Below are 25,401 nucleotides of genomic sequence, written 5' to 3' on the forward strand. Positions count from 1 at the left end.
GTCAAAAAGAGTCAGAAGAGACTTAGCAACCAAACAACAACAAAAAGAAGACTTGCTTATGAAAGAAAAGCTCATGGCTTTAAGGCAAAATATGTCAAATAGAGCAAGGGTCTGCCGCCAACAGCCTATGGGCCGTACTCAGAGCCCTGTCTGTTTCTGTACAGCTCATGAGCCAGGAACATTTTTTTATATTTAAAATATTACAAAAACAAAAACAAGAAGGTACAGCAAAGACCCTGAGGCCCATATAAAGCCTAGAATATCAACACTCTGGCATGTTACAGGAAAAGTTTGCCAACTTCTGCTATACAAGGTGAGCAGCATCAGGAGACTGTGTCAAAAGGGACAGTAGTCATTTGTCCTGTAAACCATTTCCACCACTTGACAACTTGCTGTTTATTCCCTGCAACACCCACGATGGGGCCAAATATACAGTAGGCAGATCGCACTGAAGTAAAGGTGCTGACCTGACTTAAATCTGTCGTTGGCAGTTGTCTCGACTTGGAGCAGTGCTCTCTCAAGGTCCTGGAGCCCGAAGGCAGCCCCAGCCTGTGTTTGCTGAAGCTGCTGGCTGAGAAGGGCTGCACGGTCGTGGAGCTGAGTGACTTTCTGCAGGCCATGGAGCACACCGAGGTCCTTCAGCTCCTCAGCCCCCCAGGTAGGCCTTCGCCGTGAGCACGTTCTCCAGAGGCCAAGAAGGCCGCCTCCTTTGGCCAGATGAATTGTGTTAAGTATTTTTGGAACATGTACACGTATGGAGCCTCATATGTCCCCCTGGGTTGAGACTAAAGAATGCACAAAAAACAAATGCAATATGTAAACTTAGGTTGGATTGTTTTTCAAAAAAAAACTATAGAAGACATTTTGAGGATAGTTGGAACAACTTGAATATAACATACATGTTAGGTGTTAGAGAACTATTATGTGATGATGTTGTTGTCATTCTGTAGAAGAATGTCTTTATTCCAAGGAGGTGCATTGAGGGGTAAGGTTTCTATAACTTATGTTGAAATAGTGCAGCCAAGAAAGCAGATACACGTGTATTTATTTATGTGTATGTAGGTGAACGAGATAAAGTATGACAGGTGTTTATTGTTGAAGTTTTTTGCCATTCCGCCCCCCCCCCCGCCCCGATATACCAATATTGAGTGAAATTGCTCACTTCCAAGGTCAGATGTGCTGAATAGGAAACAGCCCTTCCTTTCCACAGCTGTGGGTGGAGCTGGTCGGTTACCGTGACGTCAGCAGGAGGGACCGTGTCATCCAGGTCCTGTGACAGCAGCCACACTGCAGACCTTCCTCAGGGACATGGGAAGTTAGGGCCACATGGTGCAGTGGCGTACTGTGAAGCACACGCATCAGGAACCTCAGTGCAGCTTGCTGTAATAAAGGGAGTGTGTTGGTTCCATCAGAATGGTCTTGCACCAGTTTGGGCTTCAGGAAAGGCAGGGAGCAGCCCTGTTTCCAAGAAGGTGGATTTCGTCTCTGCCTTTCCCTTCTTGTCGTTGACTTCCTCCCAGGACTGACTTTCTACATAGTCATAAGGTGTCTACTAGCTGTTCCTGGCATTTATCCTTGTCTCAGCAGAAATCTTGGGATTCTCTAGCAAGTTAACTGATTTTGGTTATGTGCCCATCATTCCTGCACCTATCACCACCGGCAAGATGAAATGTGCCAGCTCACCTGGCGGAGAACCAGGAGTGGAGTGGGTTAATCAGCTTTCTAGAAATCTCGTGGATCACCAGACAAAACTGGGTGCTGGGGGGTGAGGATGGGGTACTAAGAACTCTACTACAAATGGACCCTGGATTGTAAGCCAGGAAGCTTGGACTCTCAGGTTATCCCCTGCTTTTCCAGGCCAAGTGCAAATGATGAAACAGCCTCCTGTAAACACCTCCTTTGTGTTACCCACTGTATCAAACGCTTGATGAGTGTTTCTCAGGGCCTTTTCTTGGAGGAGGCCTGGGTAGGAATAACTGGCGCTAACGCAGGTCCCATCTAGATGCTCTCCATCACCAGACAGTAAACCGCTCCTTCAGGTGGCGTTTACTAATGTTTATCTCCCCAGTGTCTCAAAAGTACCCAGGAGTTGTGGTGATTGAAATCTACCAGCCTAGGGCACTCGGCTATAAAGTTCTGCTTTATAGAATACCAGGACCTCTGAAAACTTAAGAAACTTCTGTGGGTAGTAAATATAACTTTAACATCTCATTAGGTTTTTCAACAGATGCACTTAATGACTCTGTCCAGTCTATAAAATGAGAGTAAGTATTCTTTACCTCGCAGACTTGGAGGAGCTGCAGAGATGTGTTGATCTATATCTAGGAGGCTGCACACTCATCTCATGGATTATGTTGTGATCGCTGGCCTGAGATTGAAGGTTTTCAGGTTTTCTATGTGTGAAACGGGGTGGACTGAAATGGAGTCACATATTTATTTGTGTATATAGATATGCCTGAAAGTTTTAACTATTTTCTATTTTGATGTGATAAGCCAGCAGCCAATACAGTACCATCCTAATAAAGTCAGTCATCTTCTTTGGAAAAATCTGTTTCTGCCCTTTGTGTTTCTCTCCAAGTGGTAAGATCAGCGCTTTGCCATCAGTGTTCCCTTGTGCAGATCATTCAGAAATTAGGCCTATAGGCTTTTTCAGTTATACCCTGGGGCTTTTTCATATTTGAGGGGAGACTAGGAAAAAGAAATCAGTTTCTGCATTACCAGTGAGGCACTATTTCTGTGAAGTTTTATGTTGGATTAGCCATAGATTAGAAATCAGTTGTTACTTGAATGTTCATTATTGATTTAAGAGGAAATAGTTGGGGATCTAATAAAACTCAGTAATTTACAGTTAGCTTTCCTCCTGAATCTTATGTTAATAATCTAAAATTTACTGTATTTACATTTGTTAGAATATAGAAATTTAAGAATTAAAGAACTTTAATATTTCAATTAGGGACATTGAGAATAAAAACCATTGTAATTAAGAATGCGACCTCTGATGGAATCAGCTTAATGTGGGATTTTGCTCGTTCAGTCAACCTTACTGTATTCTAATACTTCTTAATCTAATACTGTATTCTAATGCTTTTGCTATTCCAGGCATTGTGCCTGGTACTGTGAGTTCAAAGATGACTAAGACAATAGTTCCTGCGTGTTCAAAATTCATCATCTAGTAGGGAAGACAAGCATGTAATTCATCAAATCCAGTATAATCGTAAAACAAGTATAAATAAATCTCCAGTTTTTCCTTTTCAGTGTATTCCTGCATCTTGGTGAAAATACAAAGTGGGAGTATTCTAGTATTTTCTCTTTTTTTGATAATGCAGTCTCATAAGAGGATATTAATTCTTACTCCACAAAAAAATCGGATGACTTTTCTCTGATTGTCCTTATGGAGAGCTCTGGTTTGAGAGACCAAGATGCTGTAAACCTCTGAACAGGCCTCTCAGGCCTAAACCCAAGGAGAAGGGGAAACTTCAGGTTTATTTTAGTCTGACTTTGCCACATTCTATTCCAGCTGTTTGTGGGAGGACAGCCACAGATGGCCATAGGAGATGGCTGTGGCACTAGATTTCTCGGACGTCTTTGTTCTGGTGGCCCAGATGTAGCTGGGGAGGGCTCCCCCGTCTGTCACTGCAACAATTGCCTTGATGAGGAGCCGCCTTCTGTGGTTGCTCATTTGAGGTCTAAGACAAGGGTTATGCACCCCAAGTTCTTGTGCTCCTTGGGCTCTAATACCTGATATATTTTGCAGAAGATTGTGATTTATCCTCTTCTGCCTTCCTTCCAGTTGGGCTTCTCCATCGCACGTGGGTGGGTTGGCCAGCTTGCTTCTTAGACTGGTCTAATCTGCACTTTATGTTAGAGAAATGGCTTATGATTTTTATGAATGGATGGTGTCCATTTGCACTGTCCAGCTCTGACTCACTGTTTTCCTATTTTTACTCCTCTCGGCATTTCAGGGGAAATTGGAGAAGGGCAGGGGCATTAAATGAATTCACTGAAACTGTTTTGAACCAGAAGTCTGTAATGATTTTTTAGACCGTTATTTTTTTTATTTTTTAATTAAAGGGTCAAAGATCCTGGTCTCAAAACAACCACTATTGGCATCTGTAGCCTTGGCAAACACAAATAAACCTAGCTATGCTATTTGAGATGTTTTTGTCTTGAGTGCAGAGGTATAAGCACCGTCAGTTAGAGCTCTGTTTTAAGAGAAACTGTTTGGGTGCAGACTGATCGGCTCTATCAGCTAGGGTCATGCTCATCACGAGATTGGTTGCCAAGGAAGCCATGCTCTGACCAAGCCTTGACCAAGCAGGGGCTGGAGGGTGGGGGATGTTTAGAGAGAATTATCATGTTACACGGGCTTCCCAGGTGGCGCTAGTGGTAAAGAACCTTCCTGGTAATGCAGGAGCCGTAAGAGACGCCACGCAGGGTTCCAGTAGATGGACCCCAGGGTCCAGTTTTGTGATGCTCCATCTTTCTGCTCCAGTTTTGTGATGCTGCCATTTTATTTCATTCTTACATAAAAGGAGCTTTGCCGCGGATACTTTGCAGCCATGCTTTCAGAGTCACGTGGTTTCACTCACATCGTTTCCATTCTTCCCCACTCCTTTTTGATGTCAATTCATTTTTCTTCTTTAATTCCCTGTAACATACTCATGGTTGTGTTTCTGATGTCAATTTTATTTTGTATTACTTTTATTGTCTCTAAGATAAGAGCAAAGATGGCTAACTATTATTCTTCAGTTCCCAAGATAGCTCTACTTCACGTTTTTATCTTCACAGTTCTGTGAAGGACCAGAACAGGACTGTCATGATCTTTTAAATTTTAAATGTGAGCACACAGTTATGTGGAAAAGGAGATTACCGGAAGTTATCATTTGGCCAAAATCACAGTTGGTTGTTGGCAAAAGTAGGATCAGAACCTGGCCTGAACTCACTGTCCTCTCCAATAATGCTAGGAAGATTCTAGATTGGAAAGCTTAGCTACAGATTGTCATACTCAATTTCCTCTATGACCCACGGACTTCAATTTTTCTCTTCTTGACAAGTTAAAAAGTACTCAGATACTAGATCTTACTTAAAAGGGACTCATCTTGTTTCGTGAACAACAGAAATTCCTGAAAGCAGGATGTTAAGAAGGAAAAAGAGGTAAAAATGGAAGGAAGATTAAGAAAGCCGAGAAACAGAAGGGGAATGGTGACGAGGGCTGGGAGGGTGGGTTTCCGGGCCAGGACGCTTCAGGGAGTCGGTGATGTGGAAGCAGGAGCAGAGTGAGCTGGAAGACCAGGTTTAGCCACAGCAGATACAAATGTAAATTGACCTGTAGGAGGAAAGTGCGTGGACACACACTGGTTGTGTAATGAGGGGAAATTGTTCAAGGAAGAGGGATGATGTTTATTCTGGGACTCTCGGGGGTGCTTTTCAGTAATAGCCTACAAATGCTCAAAATAAAACCTCGGAGGGAGGGTTTTAAATGGAAGATGGCGGAAACGGTTTTTTTGGTTCATGGCCTCTGAAAATAGATGCACTGTAATATACATAATAGATCTATTCCTGGAAAAGTTGTGCCTTGTATCAGTTCAAGTGCTTTGTAAGAGAGAATAAGGCAAAGGGAACCTTTGAGGAATCCTTCTGTCAAGTCAAGAATCACCCTTGTTTATCTATGTAGCAATTCCAGCGGGGGTTTTGTTGTTAAATGTCTTGAACCAGTTGTTCTATACAGGTGTGTGTGTTGAAAGCACAATCCTCGTGAGCCATCAGACCCAGTCAGGTTGTCCCCAGCTTACAGGAAATCAAGTAACTTCTTTGACTTCTTTGCAGATGTTATCTGAAAATAGGCTTGTTTGCCAGGAAACTGTGCGATCGCCCTTTAAAACAGAGCTTTCATTTGTGTGCCTTCGGACACCCTCCCAAGCTCTGTGCCATCCCCCCTCCCAGCTTTGTCTCAGCACCTTCCAGTGGGCACTGCGCGAGGGTGGTTAGAGGTGACCACGGTTCCCGGTCACACACGCACACATGACGTGGGAGGAAGGAAGTATATGTGGTTGAAACACGGGAGGTATTGTGACTTCTCTCTTTACTCCTCACCCAGGGTGGTTTTCAAATCACACTTTGCCTTTCAGTTCTCAGTCTTTGAAGCAATAAATAATAAAGACATGTCTTTGCTTGCTTCCTGAAGATCTAGACAACTAAAACTGTTGGCACAGGACCGGTGTATAAACTGTGAGTTTGAAGTTACTGTTAAAAGTTACTTAGTCCTGTCTCCCACAAAGGAAGCTTCTGGAACATCCTGGTCACGTGGCCTGCTTTGACTAAAGTCGTTCATTTCTCTTTGAGACCCTCTAGAGAGAAAGCTTTTCAGTTCCTTCTTTCTCCTCTCTTGTCTCTTTGTGTAACAGCAGAGAATCTTCTCCAAGGTAAATTTTGAGGCGCTGTCATGGTGCAAGATACACTCCTTCCGGTAAGAGAGACTCACTCTGGCAGAAGATAGGGTTAGCGTGGGAGACACATTAAGGATCACCAGAAAACGGGCACTTCCCTGCCAGTCCAGTGGTTAAGACTCTGCTTTCCAGTGCAGGGAGTGCAGGTTTGGTCCCTGGTCAAGGAACTAAGATCTCACATGCTGTACGTTCAGTTGCGTCCAACTCTTTGTGATCCCATGGATTGTAGCCTGCCAGGCTCCTCTGTCCATGGACTTTTCCAGGCAAAAATATTGGAGTGAGTAGCCATTTCCTCCTCCAGGGGACTTTCCCAACCCAGGGATGGAACCTACGTCTCCTGTGGCTTCTGAATTGGCAGGCAGATTCTTTACCACTGAGCCACCTGGGAAGCCAGATCTCCCATGCTTCAAGGCCCCAAAAAAAGAATCACTGGGAAATGATGACTGTGTGAGCTGATGAGTTAGCTTATTGTGGCAAGCATTTCACAATGTATAACTATTAAACCGTCATGTTGTACACCCTAAATATATGCAGTTTTTGTTGGTTATTCTTCAGTAAAGGTGGAGGGAGAAAGATCAGTGGGATAACAAAAGGCTTAAAAGAGTATTAAAGCCTAGGAAAATATAGGTTTGCATCCTGTTGCTGCCATTTTACAGTGAGAAAAAAATTAGTCCTGGGGAGGTTAAATAATTTACCCAAGGTAACTCGAATGACTTTATGCAAATGACTTAAGTTCATTTCTCCTTATTGTAACATCGATCTAATTACCATGGTTATTTTGAAGGTTAGAAATCAAAATGGTGGGCAAATATAAAGCAGTCAGTAAAATTGTTGCTGTAGTCATTTTTATTATTAAAATACACATTTGTTCAGCAAATATGTGTTGAACACCCACTGTTGCACTGTGCCAAGCACTGCTCTAGGCATCAGGTGAACCGGTGACTAAGACAGTAACCTCTGGTTGAGTAGGTGAGACAGTGAGAAGCGAGACTTCAGGTGACGAGTGCGCTGAAGCCCGCAAAGCTGGCAGGCTGCCATAGGGAAGGGCGGTGGGGGTCACCCGTGTAGAGACCTTTCCCAGAAGTGCTGAGGACCTGGGGGTTAAAACTGTCTGCCATGAGACAGTGGGGGTTGGGGGCGAAATCCAGCAGAGAACCGGGAAGCGAAAAGACAGGAAAGAGCTTGTCTCTGGAGGAAAGAAGCCTGCGTGGCTGGAGCGTGGTGGGCAAGGAGCTGGCGGGACAAGGGCAGAGGGGTCCATTCACAGAGGGCCTCATCGGCCACATAAGGAGCTTGGGTTATATTCTAGGTCCAGGGGGAGGTCCGAAGAGGGTTTTTAATCAGAGGAGAGCTGTGGATCAATTTGTTTTAAAAAGACATTGAGCTGCTGGTTAGAAGTAAGGAAAGAACACTAGCAGGTTGTGGCAACAGTCAGGAGGGGACGGCGGCTTGGATTGAGATCATGGCATGGGAGATGGTGAGACATGGGAAAGTCTGACAGGACTTGCAGCTGAATTATACGTGGAGAAGAAGGGAGTGTGCGGAGGGTCTGTCGTGAGTCGCTGGAGGCCTGGGGCTGGCTGAGGCCTAGTCTGTACTCCCTGAGATGGAAAAGCCTGGGAATCTAGAAGGGGCAGGGGTTCTGTGTCCGGAGTGGCTGGGGACAGTACATTTGAGGTGGCTATAGGCACCCACATTTTAAAGCCAGTTTAGCTACAGCGCCTAGGTATAGTTCAAATTTATACTTGTTCCCTTCTGTTGGTTTTACAACTTTTTTCTTCCCTCTCTTTTTTTTTTTTTTTTTTCTTCCCTCTCTTATCATACTTAAACATTGGAAATGAGAATCCTTGCTTTTTAAAGTTGTGATGTAAGTCTGTCCTGGCAGATGAACGGTATATGCGGATGTTAAAATACAGTGTGTGAATTTTCTGGCTTAAGTAAGAGTGCTCATCGCATTTCCTGACTTTAACATATACTTCCTACTAACATGGATAACAGAATTCAGGAAAGCTGCTACTTCAGCCATCCTGGGCTCAGTTGGCATCCACAGAAAGGATGAATGAACATGAAAGCTTTTCCTTGGCAGGAGTTGTAAATTTTTTTTGAGAGGCTCTGCTGTATTTGAATCCCAGGGACGGGGGAGCCTGGTCGGCTGCCGTCTGTGGGGTCGCACAGAGTCGGACACGACTGAGGCGGCTTAGGAGCAACAGCAGCAACTGTATTTACTGATTTTCCAGGGTTTCTCCAGACCCTCAGATGTGCTAGGAATGCAGTAAATGTTTACTCATTTTGGATTTTGGTTTTATCCTATGTCTTTCCTGCATGGATTTCACATGCCTGTTTTGCCTTATATACTATTCTTTCCCTTGAAAGTTTAGTGTCTTTCATGTATTAAGATTGCTGTTCTTTAAGACTGTCTCCTCTTCAGTGGTAATCTTGTTTTGTTCGTTTGCATTACTGGGTTGTAGAAGAAAAAGATATGAGATCGTGTTCAGGATATGTGAGGAAAAATAAAAATAAGCGTGGGAAATTAAGTTTTATAAGTTTTAATGATTATTTCTCCTTTCTGAAAGCCAGCTGGTCTTCCCAGGTGGCGCTAGTGGTAAAACAACCACCTGCCAATGCAGAAGACATGAGACATGGGTTTGATCGCTGGGTCTGGAAGATCCCCTGGAGGAGGGCACGGCAACCCACTCCAGTTTTCTTGTCTGGAGAATCCCATGGACAGAGGAGCCTGGCAGGCTACAGTCCACAGGGTCACAAAGAGTTGGATACCACTGAAGCGATTTAGCACGAAAGCCAAGATTTATGTATTAAAACCCTGGCAAGTGTGAAATGTCCTAGCTTTGGTTCCTTTTGTGTCAGTTATCTGCTGCTGCTGCATAATGAATTATTCCAAGACCAAGAATTTTAAAATCAGCATCCATTGATTACTTCCAAGTTTCTGAGGGCAGGAATCCAGGAGTGGTTGAGCCGGCTGGTTTTGGCTCAGGGTCTCTCATGAGGTGACAGTCCAGCCATCGGCCAGGGCTGCAGCTATCTGAAGGTCCAAATGGGGCTGGGTAATCCTCTGCTCAGATGGTTCACGCACATGGCTGTTGGCAGGAGCCCTGAGTTGCTTTCCTTTCACCCAGGCCTCTCTGCGAAGCTGCCCAGGTATCCCCGTGACTTGCAGCGGGCTTTCCCAGAGGGAGAGGAGGTATTCCATTATTAACTCCAGGATTTTTGACAAGGAGCGCCTCTCAAAAGTGTTCCATGTTTGGGGAATTCCCTGGCGATCCAGTGGTTCGAACTCCAGACTTCCACTGCTGAGGCCCCAGGTCAGGGAACTAAGATCCCACAAGCCATGTGGCACACCCCCACCCCCGGGTTTTGACGCTGGTAGTCATTTCTCAGATGAGAAATGTTTGCATCACATGTACCAAATTTTCATCAGGCTCTTCTGTTTCTCTGCCTTTCTGCTTCCAGAATAGTTTTATTTTAACGCTAAACCATAGCATTGGAATTCTTTTTTTTTTTTTTAAGTGGACCAGTTTTTGTTTAAAGTCTTTATTGAATCTGTCACAACAGTGCTTCTGTTTTATGTTTTATCTTTTTTGGCCAGGAGCCACATGGGATCTCAGTTCCCCAGACAGGGGTCGAACGCTTTGCAGGGTGAAGCCTTAACCCCTAGACCTCCAGGGAATGTCTTTTGAAGACATTTCGATGGCATTTAAACTCACATTTGTCTTACAAAAACCATGCGCCTAACTGAGTTGAAGTGCTGACCATATAAGCACTGTGACCACATAGTCCCAGAGTTGGCAGTGAGAGCGCACCCTGACTGCTCCCTCAGACAGTTATTAAAGGCACAGCCTGATTTCAGAGGCGTTAGGACGTGGAAAAAATATTTCTCAGAACTGAAGAAATACAGCGAACAGTTTTCTCCCCCAGTCGTGGAGGGTGAGGGGGATGTGGTCGATCAAAGTCTTCTGCAGGTGAGTTTCTTTCCTTCTGGTTTTACAGAGCCTGGAACTCACAGACTCACCATCTGATGAGGAAGAGATATGAGTGAGTGATTTATAACAAGAATGAATATGCAGGTTATTTCCAAAATATTTCTCTTTTTGGTTTCAGAAACATAAACAAGGAAAGCCCCTCTTCTCTATTTTTATAACTTCTTTTTTTTTTTTTTTTAAAGGAATAAAGATCACTGTAAACCCCGAATCCAAGGCAGTCTTGGCGGGACAGTTTGTGAAGCTGTGTTGCCGGGCAACTGGACATCCTTTTGTACAATATCAATGGTTCAAAATGAATAAAGAGGTAATTTTTAATGTCTTTTAAATGTATTTTAATTCCTCTGTCAAGAGAGATTAATGCTGGGAAAGATTGAAGACAGGAGGAGAAGGGGGCAACAGAGGACCAACTCAATGTACCTGAGTGTGAGCAATCTGCAGGAGATGGTGAAGGACAGGGAAGCCTGGCGTGCTGCAGTCCATGGGGTCACACACAGCTGAGCAACTGAACAACAACAAAGAAGAAAGAAAAGAGAAGATTAGTTAGCTCTACTGTCTTTAATGTGTTTATAGGAATTTTGTAAAAGCACTTGATAGGTCCTTGTTAAAGGGTCGGTGTTATTACTGATGCATTCAGTAATCATTACTTTCTAAGCAGTAATAAAATCAGTTCTGTATTCTGAAAATTGTGGAAAATCAGGAGTACCTGGGGCAACAATGTTAGCAAACGGGAAACATCACTAATACCTCCTGACATAGATGTACAGAGTTCTTTACAACAGATTGTTCTAATCATAATCTTTAAAAGGTTTTCAAAGCAGCATGAAAGGCAGTATTATTTTAAGCATTCCACATAACTATATCAAAAGATTTAGGCTTTTATGGTAGTTTCTGAAGTAAAATTCAGGTTGGTAGGGGCATTTGTTCCTTTCGTGAAAGGGTTGTATCCCTGAGCCACCCAACAAATAATTTAAATTTGCATGTTGAAATTCTCTTTTCTTAAACAGTCTTTGAAAGTACTTCCCTGGTGGTCCAGTGGTTAAGACACCAGACTCCTAATGCGTGAGGTACAGGTTCAATCCCTGGTCAGGGAACTAACCCACATGCCGTGCAGTGAGGCCAATTTAAAAAATAACGATTAAAAAAAAAGTCATTAAGCATTCTTTGAGCCACTCTGCCGCTGGGGGCTTCTCTGTGGTCCAGCCACGCTGAGCTCCAGTCTCGAGAGGGTCTCTCTTCCCCTCACCATCCACCTCCCTGCCTGCCCTCCAGATGGCACCTTGGAACTCCATTATTCTTTTCAGCCTGTTAGTCACATGACCAAACTTTTCTTCTCAACCAAACACTAAGACTCCATTTGCAAATCTGAATTTAAGCTCAAGAGTTGTTCCAAAATGACGTTCTTTCCTCTGATGGGATCACCCTGTGCCTCAGAAGCAGCGTGGGGATTTGTACACCTTTTAATGTCCGTCCCTCACACGTGGGTGAGCCAGGGCAGATGTGAGCCGCAGTAATGGGACTACGCAGGCGCCAGCAGCAGACAGGCCTGTACTGGGTGCTTGACTGTCAGGAGCCGCTCAAATTTCTATTGCCGGGCGTTGAGAGCCTGACGGAGAGGACACTTTACGTGCCTAGGCTCTCGAGGGCTGGTAACTAAAGTTACTTTTACCATAGCTTTTCAACTGCAAAGTGGCTTTCATTTCAGTGAATGCCTTTGAGAAAGAAATCGTGGGCAAATCTTACTATGGTAAGTAGTGGGTTGGCCAAAGAGGTCGTTTGGGTTTTTCCATAAGGTGTCACAGGAAAACCCCGAGAAGCTGTTTGGCCAACCCAGTACATCACGTGTGAACCATGTCCTGATTTTGAGAAGGGGAGAAAGCGAGGGGAGGAGGAATACCCAGTGGATTTGAAGAGCTGTAATGGGTTCTAAGGCTCTCACCAGTGGAGTTCTGTCTCAACCCTTAGATTCATAGTCTGTTTCAGGAGGCATTCGTCTCACGACCACTCATTGGGCACCTGTCCGGGTTCTAAGGCCAGGATGGTGAAGCATGACACCCAAAGGCCCTGCCCCCTCCACTGGGCAGAGACAGGGAGCAAAGGAGATAACTGAGTTAAGAGCTGTGAGGAGAATAAGCAGGGTGATACCAAGGGAGATGACACTCAAGGCCTTAAACAGAAGTAACAGGGAAGGATTTATGTTCTTAAAACACCAGCTTGCTGCTTTCTTTAGTGTTTATTTCTCTGCGCCGGGTCTTAGTTGCGATGCGGCATGTGGGACCTAGTTCCCTGACCAGGGATCGGACCCAGGCCCCCTGCATTGGGAGAGCAGAGTCTTAGCCCCTGGACCATCAGGCAAGTCCCCCGACTTCGCTGCTTAAATGGAAGTAAGAGCGTAACAAAATGCCTACAGTAGCCTGGACGTAACTGTGGTGTGAACTCAGACATGGCAGGGGAGACAGAGCAGAGTGGGCAAGGTGCTTTATTTTAGGGCAGAGCTCACCGGATCTGGCAGGTTAAATGGGGCGCCTGAGGGAAAAGGCAGAGAGCTCAAGGATGGCCCCAGAGTTTTCACCTCGGCCTCTGGGAACCTCTTATTTACTGAGGTATCGGAGACTGGGAGAGGAAGGGATTCAGGGTGAGAAATCAAGGATGACCCCAGAGTTTTCACCTCGGCCTCTGGGGACCTCTTATTTACTGAGGTATTGGAGACTGAGAGAAGAAGGGATTCAGGGTGAGAAATCAAGGATGACCCCAGAGTTTTCACCTCGGCCTCTGGGGACCTCTTATTTACTGAGGTATTGGAGACTGGGAGAGGAAGGGATTTAGGGTGAGAAATCAAGGATGACCCCAGAGTTTTCACCTCGGCCTCTGGGGACCTCTTATATACTGAGGTATCGGAGACTGAGAGAAGAAGGGATTCAGGGTGAGAAATCAAGGATGACCCCAGAGTTTTCACCTCAGCCTCTGGGGACCTCTTATTTACTGAGGTATTGGAGACTGGGAGAGGAAGGGATTTAGGGTGAGAAATCAAGGATGACCCCAGAGTTTTCACCTCGGCCTCTGGGGACCTCTTATATACTGAGGTATCGGAGACTGAGAGAAGAAGGGATTCAGGGTGAGAAATCAAGGATGACCCCAGAGTTTTCACCTCGGCCTCTGGGGACCTCTTATTTACTGAGGTATCGGAGACTGGGAGAGGAAGGGATTTAGGGTGAGAAATCAAGGATGACCCCAGAGTTTTCACCTCGGCCTCTGGGGACCTCTTATTTACTGAGGTATCGGGAGACTGGGAGAGGAAGGGATTTAGGGTGAGAAATCAAGAGTGTGGTTTAGACCCGTGAAGTTTGAAGTGCCTATTGAAGTCTGAATGCATCTAAGTCAGCTTGGACACCCCAGAAGGCCACACTGAGAGTGTGTGGCAGAGGGGGAGGCAGCAGAGAGACTGAGAAGAGATCGCAGGAGCGCCCACGACCAGGAGAGGCTGGTCTGAGCCCTTGGGAAGGCGCTTCAGGGAGACAAGGGTGTCAGCATTTCCAGTGCTGCGGAGAGGTGTATGGGCCCAGGGCAGGGTATTTGGGATTATTTTTGTTTATTTAAGACATAAAGGTGCTAGAGGATGTTTTTGACAGTGCTCTAATGAAAGAGAGAAACAGATGCTAAAGTAGAGAGAGAAAACTGCAGGAGTAAGGCCAGAGAGGATCAAATTGTTGGAGAGGAAAATACTCCTCTACCCTCTCCTGTCCTGTCCCTGGGAGCCAGTGAATCAACTGACAGAATACAGATTAAGAAGAGAAAATTTGTTCATATGGGAATTTACAAAAGAAGTAGTTCCATGCTGGGTTAAAATTATAGGAAAAGGGATGAGGAAGAAAGAGCCTCTACAGGAAGAAAATGGGTTTCTTTAGGAAATAACGTACAGAAGGGTTTCTGGGAGAATAGACAGGTGATAAAAAAGTTTGTGATAATATTTATTCACACGGGTGCAAGTGGTCTTTCCATCTTCTTCATAGCCGTAAAACTCCCCTGGAGAAGGGATTTATGGTGAATTTGATCGCCTTCCTGGAAGTAAAAGCCATCCTGAAGAGGGAATTTATGGTAATCTCATCTCCCAGAAATTTCTGCTTTTGTCAGATAAGGAAAGCTCTGAGAAGCCTTCTTTCTGCATCTGTTGAGTCCCAAACGTCTTCAGCTTAAACTAACCTTCATAGTAACTCTGGGGTTCCCAGCGGTTAGGATCCTCATGCATCCCAAGCCCAAGAAGCCTTTGGTAGGAAGACAGGTTTTTCCATTTTCACAGGAGAGGAGACCAGCTCTAAATAGGCACGGGCTCAGGTTTGTGGTTCGGTAGCTGGAAGAGGAGAGAGTTCCTATCTGAAGTCAGTGGCTGAGAGGAGTGGGGTTGCGGGAGAGAAAGTACCCAGGACTGTTCTAGTAGGAAGGCAGACGAGGTGGGTTCATGTGGGAGGGTGGGCAGGCAGTGCTCAGGGCAGTCTCCATCCCAGCTGTCAGATCTTCAGCACCACAGTCTTGCTCTGGTGCAGGTTCTGAGAGGAGAGAGAGCTGAATTCAGTTGGTTGGGGCTTGGAGAGGGGGAGTGTGTTAAAGCCCTTTGCAAGGGGGCTCCTGTGTAAGGAGGCACCTAGTGAAACCTTGGCAGCATGCCAGAGTTGGGTGGTGGTGGTGAATTGACAGGAGCAGCTGAGATGATCCAGGCCCGGGAGGAAGGCTTGGGATACCCCTGGGTGGCCAGTCCTTCCTGGCACCAACACGCTTCCCATAGCTCTTCACCTCCCAGGCCTTGAAAGAAGTGTGCTCATCAAGGCCTCTTTCCTCCACTAGAACTTTGCAGGTGAGAAACTGGGGTCTCAGGGTAAAACTTGCTCGCATGCTCACAGCTAATTTGATCAGAACTGAGATGAGCAGCCAGGCCGGACTTTCCGGGATCTTGACTCCTTCGTGGTATGGCTACTGAGCTCATAAATGTTGCAGTTCTCAAGCCTGTAAATACTAATGATCAAACAATTTTAAAGGACAAAATAGACACTTCACTGTTAGTGAGTTTTTGAGAGATATATGGGATACAGCTTAACTGTCCAGTTAACAGGTGTGTAAAATACTGGATTTCATTGACTTCAGTCCTAAATTACTCAACACGTTATTGTTTGCTTCTTAAGGGACAGATATTTTAGAATGCGGAAAAAAAAGATACACTTTTCAGAGCTCCCAGGAAATCATACATTTTTGCACAGCACAGTTTATAAGGTGTATTTTGATGAGTCATTCACTTTTATCCTCTGTTGATTCTTTCACAGATTCCAAATGGAAATGCATCTGAACTTGTTTTTAACACAGTGCATGTAAAAGATGCAGGCTTTTATGTCTGTCGAGTTAATAATAATTTCACCTTTGAATTTAGCCAGTGGTCACAGCTGGATGTTTGCGATGTCACAGAAGTAACAGAAAGCTTCCGGAGTAAGTGATAAATTGAGTGCTGGGATGGGAGTTGCCTCTTTTGAATTTTACTTTAAATGTTTGCTTTTAAATCATTTCAAAGTATCAAAGCTAGTACTCACCCAATATAATGTATATGTACTTCCCCCAGTATAATGTCACCAGTCATTAAGATTTTATCCCATGTGCTTTGATGCTTTTTCTGTATGTATGGATGGATAGAGAGATAGACAGACAAAGAGAGACATGCAGATGTTTGGGGATAAAATGACCTTTCTCAATCTGGCCCTGCTGCTGATCTCTGAAAACTTGCCGCCTTTCATGGGTCTGAATGTCATGGTCTCTGATTTTGGAGGAGAAAAGAAATATACTGCAGTCTTGCTCACTTTTGAGTTCCTGTCTATATTGTGTTTTTTTCCTCCCAAACTATCGTATTACTCCTAAAAAGTAGTCATAGAATAAAGACTATCTGTAGAGTCGGTACTGGCATGACAGGGCTTATAGTATATCAGTCACTGCAATGAAGCCTTTCATCCAGCTAGTTTTCAACTCTTTGCCATCCGCTTTTTAGTTCAATAACTAGTATTGATCAAGGAAAAGCCCCAGGATCTTCTAAAGAGTAGCCATCAGGTATTACTTTATTTATTCACACACACAGTCAAGAACCATGTTTGTCATTTTTGCCAGACAAAAAAGCATGAGGGAAACAGACTTTTGTTGCTAATTGTGTCTTCCATTCTTCTCAGTTTAGCTTTTCTCACACCTGAATAAAGTCTCTAGAAATAGTCATGATTAATTAAGAGAGTGGTTTATATTTTTTTTAGAATATTTCTGTGAACTTGCATGTTTATGAATAGAATATTATTCATTAAACAGATATTATTGATCACCTGCAATGTGCTAGACACAGAATTTCATTGTTACCACATCTCATTGACAAGCCCTCTGTCCTCAAGGCTTTTAAAGACTGACAGATGAGCCTTCAATAAAAAACGCTTTCTGATATCTGCCTTGGGAAGAAATGCTAGTGATAACCCATCCATATAACAAAACTCCTGATTTTAAGAAGGCAAGTTAAATCAGACAGCAGAACATAGAACTTTCTGTTTTAAACATGAATGTCACTCAAGATGTCAAGTCCTTTGCTCTACCAAAAATGGCTAAGCACATTTAGAAACCACTTGAACTATTTTCTCCTCTTAAATATTTAGTACATGCGAATACTTTTGAGAAGTTCTGCAGTAAATAAATCTTTTTAACTTTGTTTAACCCAGAATGTTCTAAACTTATTTGTCCATAGCATCCTTTTATCCATAGAACATCTCTTAATATTTCTAGAAGTGCAGCAGTTTTCTGAAACATCATTTGGGAGATTCTATCAAAGATCATGAAAAAAAATGAAGGATGAACTTGAAAGTATTTTTTTAATTAAAGTTTTAAAAGTTTTTTTCATCGAGATTTTATGTCCAGTGATATTTTTCTTTTAATTTAAGGCAGTTGGGATGGCATCTCTGAATCCAAGTTGCAAATCTGTGTTGAACCAAAGTCCCAAAAACTGATGCCTGGCAGCACGTTGATCTTACAGTGTGTGGCTGTTGGAAGCCCCATTCCTCAGTACCAGTGGTTCAAGAATGAATCCCGATTAACACACGAGACAAAAAAGCTATACATGGTAGGAAGTTGGTCTCGGGGACATTTGGGGTGGTTAATATGTAAAATAAATAGTATAATGGAAAATCATAGTGAGTAGTGATCCATATTCTTTGGGGTGTTTTCAAGTTTTTTTTTGTATTTTTTCAAGTTCTTTATTATTGAATATTAATTGATTTTCCAGCAAAAGGGCTAGAACACAATGCCAGCCCATATGTAAATATGAAAAATGTCAACTAGTATCGCATCAGACTCACTTACCGTTAGATTCATTGTATTATTTGCTTGCTAATACTTGAGCTCATGTAATGAATGGAAAAAATGGAGGAAAGTCTGCAATGTTCAGTTTTGTAGGATTTAAAATAATAATAATAAAAAATAATAATAATAATAATAATTTTCTCCAAGCCATTAAAATTAAAGAGTCAGTCAATATGTGCATGTTCTGATACTGATTTAGGTACCTTATGTGGATTTGGAGCATCAAGGAACCTACTGGTGTCGTGTATATAATGATCGAGAGAGTCAAGACAGCAAGAAAGCAGACGTCATCGTAGGTAAGCAGTACCGCTCAGGGTTCTGAGTATATACGATGAAGTATACTGAGCAGCAGATGTTTTATTCACCCATTCTCCTTAATGGCATGTTAAGCGTCTGAAGTTATTTTGCTTAAATAGTAATTAGAATGTATCCTAAATTCATAATGAGGATTCACACACAAAGAACAAGAAAGAACCAAAAAAGATTATTTATTTAGATCTTTTTAATTTTATAGTTTATATTAAACATTTATGGCAAAAAATGTATTCCTAGCTTTAGCTAAAAATAACCCTGGGTTTAATGGGAAAAGGTTTTTAATAAAACATTATTAAAGAAACAAACATCACAGACATATGCAGAATGATTATTAATCAACAGTGCCACTTACGAAGTACATAATTTGGGAGTTGGTTCTATTTCAGCTTCATGCATTTAGTGATGTTGTTAATAGTAGGAGATACTGATGCAATTGATGTGTATGTTGGTTTGCCAACATATTTCTATGATATTTATCTCTGTTTGCTTGATGGCCGCCCTTCCTAAGATCATGAATCACAATGTATTCACATTTGTTTTCTCTGGAACAAGGAAGAACAGATGAGGCAGTGGAATGCACTGAAGGTAGTGTAATCCTTTGGTTTGAAAGCAAATATCCTGCATGCTGGCTCATCTTGGGATTGGTGGAGTGCCCTGGCTACTGAGTGCAGTGATGGAAAAAATACTAGCTGTAAGAAAAGATTTAAAAAAAAGAAAAGAAAAGATTTTAATGCAAGGATACTGTATCTTAGTCTTCAAGGGTTCGTAAATTGCCCAGACACTATTCAATTGACACATTATTAAAATAACTAATTTCCAGCAATATCTTACAAATAGTGAACAGTTGTGATTAATTCTTAATGTTCATTTTTATCTTCATAAAATTTAGAAAAATACATGGCTATCCTGTCATGGATAGTTGTTTAGGTTATTTTATCTATCTGTTTGCCATGATAAAATGCCTCTCAAATGCAAACACAATTTCTGTAACAGTTTCAGGACTGGAAATTTATTGTTTAATGCATTTTTTTATTTAATAATAAGTATACTGTTTTAATATAAGTTTATAAGATCCATTCTTTGAAGTTATAAGACTATAGATTAAGGTACCATGTCACCTTTACCATATTACACAGAGAACTGAATGTTATTTTAACATAAACTTTGAATTTTTTTTTATTAACCAAAGCCTTGCACATAAGTTGTAATGAATAAATTTTAAAACTTAAGTTACCTGCCCCTAGGGTGGTGTCACACTGTTTTGCAAAATTAGATTTGTGGATAGCAAAGTATTTTTTCAATTTCTGCCTCTTTAACCTATTATAAAAATCTTTGGCTCTACTTGGGCAAAGTAAGAAAATAATGTCACCTCTTATGTTTCTTGATTTCCCTGTCCTTTGTATTGCTGTGGTGTCACTCTGAAGTTCTGAAATGACTGTCTTCATCCCAGTCATAGTTGCCGACAAGAATTCTGTAGCATGAGTAGGAGTGCTGTAACCCCGTGGTCTGCGGGCCCTGCATGGGGGAATCTTTGTAAAGAGATCCTAAGAAAACGCCTCTTCCTTCTTTTTCACCTAACTGCATGATTTTTAAAATCTCCTAACATTGCAGACCTCTAAGAATAAACACAAACGAGCATCGCTAGTTTCAGGGTGATGCATGTCAGTTACCACCTTGCTGGTTTTTTACCTGCAAGATTCTCCCTATAATTTTGCAGTGGCAAACACACTATTTAGATAATAATTTTCAAATAAATCTGTTATGAAATTATTCTCAAAATTTCAGATGGAAAAATTAGATCCAACTTTTCTTTCTAAAAAAATCTGCAGTGTTGAGGCATGTTATAGTTGGTGGATGGACACACAGCAGTGATGTCCTGTGGCACACATACCTCATCTTTCTTACCTGTAGAGCCTGATGTGATCTGTTTCATTTTATGTGCTTTGTTACAGATCCCTGATTGGGACAGAGGGTAGGGGTTCAATAGGTGGAGTTCAGGGTTTTTTTTTAAGGGCAGTGAAAACACTCTGACCGTTGTAGTGGTGAATACATGTATGCAGGTTTTGGATCATTTAGGAGGTCAGAGGAGGACAATCCCAGAATGGAATGAGAATATGACAAAAGAACCTAAACCTGGACTTCCTGGGTGGTCCTGCGGTTGAGAACCCACCTGTCAATGCAGGGGACACAGGTTCGATCCCTCATCCAGGAAGATCCCAGATACCGTGGAGGAACTCAGCCCGTGCGCCACGACTGCTGAGCCTTGCTCTGGAGCCCGTGAGCCACGCTAGAGAAAGCCCTCGCGCAGCAACGAATGACGACACGTCACAGCCAGATAGTGAGAACTGAACCTGTTACAAGCGGGGAGCGGCCCACTGCCTGTGGGGTGGGGGACAGGTGCCGGCCTGAGCGCCTGGGAAGGGGTGGATACAGACAGAAGAAGTGGTACATGACCCCGTGCTCGAGCGAATATATCACAGAAATTACTGCACATTTTATGAGTAGTATAGCATTTGTAATTTATTGTGAATGTTAACTTTTATCTTCATAAAATTTGTAAAGGAAAAATAGGTAGCTCTAATGTCATAGGTATTTGCTTAGATGATTCTCTCCCTCCATTAGCCAGAGGCTGTGTGCTGTGTGTAGTCACTCAGTCATGTCTAACTCTTTGAAACCCTACAGACTGTAGCCCACCAGGCTCCTCTGTCCATGGAATTCTCCAGGCAAGAATACTGGAGTGGGTTGCCACGCCCTCCTCCAGGGGATCTTCCCAACCCAGTGATCAAACCCAGGTCTCCCACATTGCAGGCAGATTCTTTACCATCTGAGCCACCAAGGGGCTACAGGTTAACAATTCTGAAACCACAATACCTTTAAAAACACATTCCACCAGTCTAACATGAGATATATCCCGATTTAGAGACATTCCACAAAATACCTTACCTTATCAGTAATCCTCAAAGTGGTCAAGGTTATCAAAAACAAGGAAGGTCAGAGAAATTGTCACAACAAAGAGAAGCCCAAGGAAACACAAGTAAATGTGACGTGGTGTTCTGGAACAAAAAAAGAACATTAATGGTTCATTAACTACGACAAATATGCCTTCCTAACGTCAGATGTTAAAAATAGGGAAAGTAGGTGGGTGTATGCAGAAACTCTGCACTGTCCTCGCAATAGTTTTATATATCTTAACCTGTTCTAAACTTAAGTTTATTTTTAAAAATATCATTTGAGGTTTTTAATTAGTTTCAAGAAGTGTATAGTTGAGGCCATAGACAAACCTGTCTCTTGATTGTTTTTGTCCCATAATTGGCCAGAAAACATCTAAAAAAAACTTTGATAAAATTAAAGATGAGTCTGTTTAGCTTTTTGTCATTTGATGAACATAGTAATAGATTAGAAGTCCTAACTGATGTCCACAGCAGCATACTCCCCTCCTCACAAAGTGCATGACTTCTCATTTAAGGCATTTAAAAAATTCTAACCTGATAAAACATTGTAACACAATTTAATAGCATAAAGTCAACTTCTTTGACAAGTCTTCCTATATGCACTAAATTGGCAGTTAAATTATTTAAAGATTATTTAATCTGTTTTCTCTTTTTTTATTTTAGATGAATTAACTGATCTCGGGCATCCTGGTGAGTAATGCAAACATAAAACATTCATTTTAGAGTTCCAGATTATTGAATGCAGTAACTTAAAAAGACAGTATTGGTATTCTTTTGCTGTAGCAGTACTAGTGGGTTTTTTTTTTTCCTTGATTGAAATATCATAATTTAGTGTTGAAATCAGTACTTAACATGAAGTTCAACTTCATGCAAGTGAAAATATTAAAAATACTCTAAATTGTAAGACAATAGGGTAGAAAAATAAATATACTGAGGCAATATAAAATATCAGTGTATTTCTTTATCATTGTGAATGACTATAAATAAAAAAGGCAGCTGAATGGAGAAATGCATGAAATTAATTTGAGAGACAAGAAGCAGCCTATGAAAAAGTGACAGGAGTAACATTTCTGAGCTCGCCAGACCCCTGGGTCCTTGTTCAGAGCTGCTCGGACATTGAACATGTCTGAACTAGTTGGGTGGGTGTCCGTATCTGAAGTAAAACTATTGTCACTGGGGACTGTTGGTGCTCTGCAGACGAGTGGTTTGGCACTGGCCATGAAGAGACTGATAGTTGGCAGGAATATTTATCATCCTTTGGCCAATTTCGTGAGAACTGATTTCTGAACAAGTTAAGCTAAAGGACAGGCTTGCCTGAGATGAAAGGCATAGTAATCGTGAAGACAGAGGACCTGAGTCCGGGCTGTGGGCATTCCGAAAGGCACTGAGGGAACCTCTGACTCTGAAAATAAAACCTCTAGAGAGTGGGATGAGATGGGAGTTATATCAGTTAATACTAACCCTTTTATTTCTTGATGTGTTCCTTCTCGTTGGTTTAACACCGTGACTAGTTCGCTTAGTTTTGCGCCTGTGTTTTGTTACTAAACGTTTCTTCTTGTGCACGATGGTTGGGCTGTGCTGGTTACTATAAGCCCGTGGGACAGAGCAGAGTGGCACTGTCAGCAGAGTGTCGTTCCTGCTAGGCCAGCCTCGAGCTCCAGGAAACCTCCATGAGACTTGCTTCAAACACTCAGAACGAAGTGCCGTTGAAACAGCCATCCTCGTGTTGTAGCTGGTCGCTTCTCGTGACTTGGTTAGATTCCCCTTTTCCTGAATGTGTCTGTCATTTCATGCCCTTCAGTGAGCATCATGGAAAGCTCTTTCAGGAAAACTTTCATACCAACACCACTAAGCTGCTGAAAATTTTCCCGACCTTTTTCATTATATCCTTGCTCCCCAAGAATTAGAAACACCAAAGCATTTAAGAAAAAATTGAATATACTTTCAGTGTACTCTTATAGCATATATATTATTAAAAATGCACTTACCCTGTCTGTAGCAAGAGACACCTGACTGTCTGAAGTCCATCTTCCCCAGTGTGTCTTCCTGCATGGTCCCTGAGAGTTGGAGGTATTTCATATTATGTATAGATGATGGCAAAGAGCATGATCATGGAATGAGATCTCCTAGCTTGAGAACACTGGGCAAGTGACTCAGTCTTTCTCTGCCTCACACTCCTTACCTATATAATGGAGGTAATAATAGTATATACCTCACAAAGAGTGGTTGTTTAAACCGGTTATATTTACAACACATAGAACAGTCCCAGGCCAGCATTCAGTAGGTAGTAACCATTCCTGCTGCTCTTCATGGCCACCACCAACCGTTCTCAGGCTGTAACTTCTACTTAACATGTTAAAGAGTGTCACCCTCAGCTGTAGTAATCAGTTACTAGAGCCATTCCCTGACCCTGATTCCGACTCCCATCCAGGTACAAGTTTTTAATCAAGAACATGAAAACCTCAAAGTCGTAAACTCGCTGTAAACATTCTGCCTTTTGGTGTACTGCTGATGTGACTGTTCATTGCTTCCATCTCTAACCCCAAAGATGTGTCATGGATAACAACTCACTTATCTTTTTGTTTTTATCTTTCTATAGATAATCAAGAGCATACAGTTGACCAGCCTTTGGGTAAGTAGAGCTTTAAAATGCTTGAAAGTGAAAGTGTTAGTTACTCAGGCATGTCCGACTCTCTGCGACCCATGAACTGTAAACCACCATGCTCCTCCATCCATGGGATTCTCCAGGCAAGAATACTCCTTCTCCAGGAGATCTTCCTGATCCAGGGATCTAACCCAGGTCTCCCACATTGCAGGCAGATTCTTTACCATCTAAGCCCCTAGGAAAGCCCCATAACCGAACATAATTGTAGCACACAACTCTTTTATGGGGCTTATGAAGGGATTTGAGACTTTTTAAATTGACAACTTGTATAAATATTTGAATAATGTGTTCTATTTTGGATATTTTATAAAAGAAATTATAGAATAGGAGACTTTGAAAAGATTATGAGGGACTTCCCTGGTGGTCCAGTGGCTAAAACTTCATGCCCCCAATTGCATGGGACCTGGGTTCAACCCCTGGTCAGGGAACTAGATCCAACATATATGCTGCAACTGAAAGTTTTCGTGCCGCTACTAAGACCCATCACAGCCAAATAAATAAATAAATTTAAAAAATAAGATTAAAAAGATTATGAATTCAGTTTCTGGGTCCAGGTCAGCTTCTGCGGAGTGATATCTGGTTTGGCAATGTGCAAAAAAATAAATATATAAGCAAAAAGAAGCATGTGTAGGTCACACAGAAGTGAGTAATACTGTATCTTGGTGGGGTTAGCAGTTAGGAAAGCACCTGAGAGATTGCAGTAGCAGTTCTGCATGTTGAAGGATGAATAGGAGAAGGGCCTTCCAGACAGAAGAAACGTGAAATCCTAAATAAACATCGTAGAGAAAGAAAACAGGGTGTTTGTTGTATTGGGAAAGTTGCAAGTAACACACAATGCCCACAGAGCGGTGGTCCTCAACCTTTTTGGCACCAGGGACCTGTTTCATGGAAGACAGTTTTTCCATGGACCGGAGGTGGGGGGATGGTTTGGGGATGATTCAAGCATATTATGCTTATTATGCATTTTGTTTCTATTATTATTATATCCGCTGCACCTCAGATCATCTGGCATTAGATCCTGAAGGTTGGGGACCCCTGCTGTAGGGCAGGAAGAGCAAGAGCTTAGAGAAGCAGATTAAGACCAGGTCGTGAGGAGCCCCATTTCTCAGACGAGCCATCGGAAGGAAGCTTTGAAAGAGGAGTAAGCTTGTCCCTCTGAAAGGCCAGTCTTGTATCAGTGTATAGAAAATGAACTAGAAGGGAGACATTGTTTAAGTTAAGAGAAAAATTGAGACTGTTGCAGTAGTCCAAGTAAAGAAATGATGAGAATCTAAACCAGGCTAGTACCAAGAGCGTGCAGAAGAAGATGGAGGACAAGTTCAGGAGACCTTGAGATGATGGACTCGGTAAGCTTCCTCATCACCTCACTCTTCGGTATGAAGGGCACAGAGGTGTCGCCATGCCTGCTCAGATTCTTGCTTGGGCCCCTCAGCGGGCGGTCGTGCAGCCCCTGAGTCACAGAACACGGGATCGAAAGCAAGATGCAAGAGCAGCGGGCTCTGACTCTGCACCCTGACCAGTCTGAGGCGTGTGTGTCATGTCTAGGCCGAGGTACTCAGCCGGCCTTTGCACACCTGGGTCTGGAACTCCAGGAGAGGCCAGGCTCGGAGACACAGTCACAGGCGTCACCCGCATGGAGGTGAAGGCTGACCCCACGGAGGGGAGCA

The 25,401-nt window shown here is 42.8% G+C and overlaps 1 protein-coding gene across 3 annotated transcripts in view; it reads left to right on the forward strand.

Annotated features, from left to right (window-relative positions):
* MALT1 (MALT1 paracaspase) overlaps positions 1–25,401 on the forward strand; it is a 61,152-nt gene that overhangs the window by 11,590 nt on the left and 24,161 nt on the right. For 2 of the 3 annotated variants that reach the window (XM_043444004.1, XM_043444006.1), the window contains exons 2-9: positions 492–658; positions 10,627–10,748; positions 15,754–15,913; positions 17,386–17,564; positions 18,003–18,099; positions 18,671–18,703; positions 21,733–21,759; positions 23,669–23,701. In XM_043444004.1, the coding sequence (XP_043299939.1) occupies positions 492–658; positions 10,627–10,748; positions 15,754–15,913; positions 17,386–17,564; positions 18,003–18,099; positions 18,671–18,703; positions 21,733–21,759; positions 23,669–23,701 (818 nt within the window). The remainder of the gene's footprint in view (positions 1–491; positions 659–10,626; positions 10,749–15,753; positions 15,914–17,385; positions 17,565–18,002; positions 18,100–18,670; positions 18,704–21,732; positions 21,760–23,668; positions 23,702–25,401) is intronic. The other variant, XM_043444005.1, reaches the window with a different exon arrangement.

This window comes from Cervus canadensis, chromosome 23, assembly GCF_019320065.1.
Source record: "Cervus canadensis isolate Bull #8, Minnesota chromosome 23, ASM1932006v1, whole genome shotgun sequence".
NCBI lineage: Eukaryota > Metazoa > Chordata > Mammalia > Artiodactyla > Cervidae > Cervus > Cervus canadensis.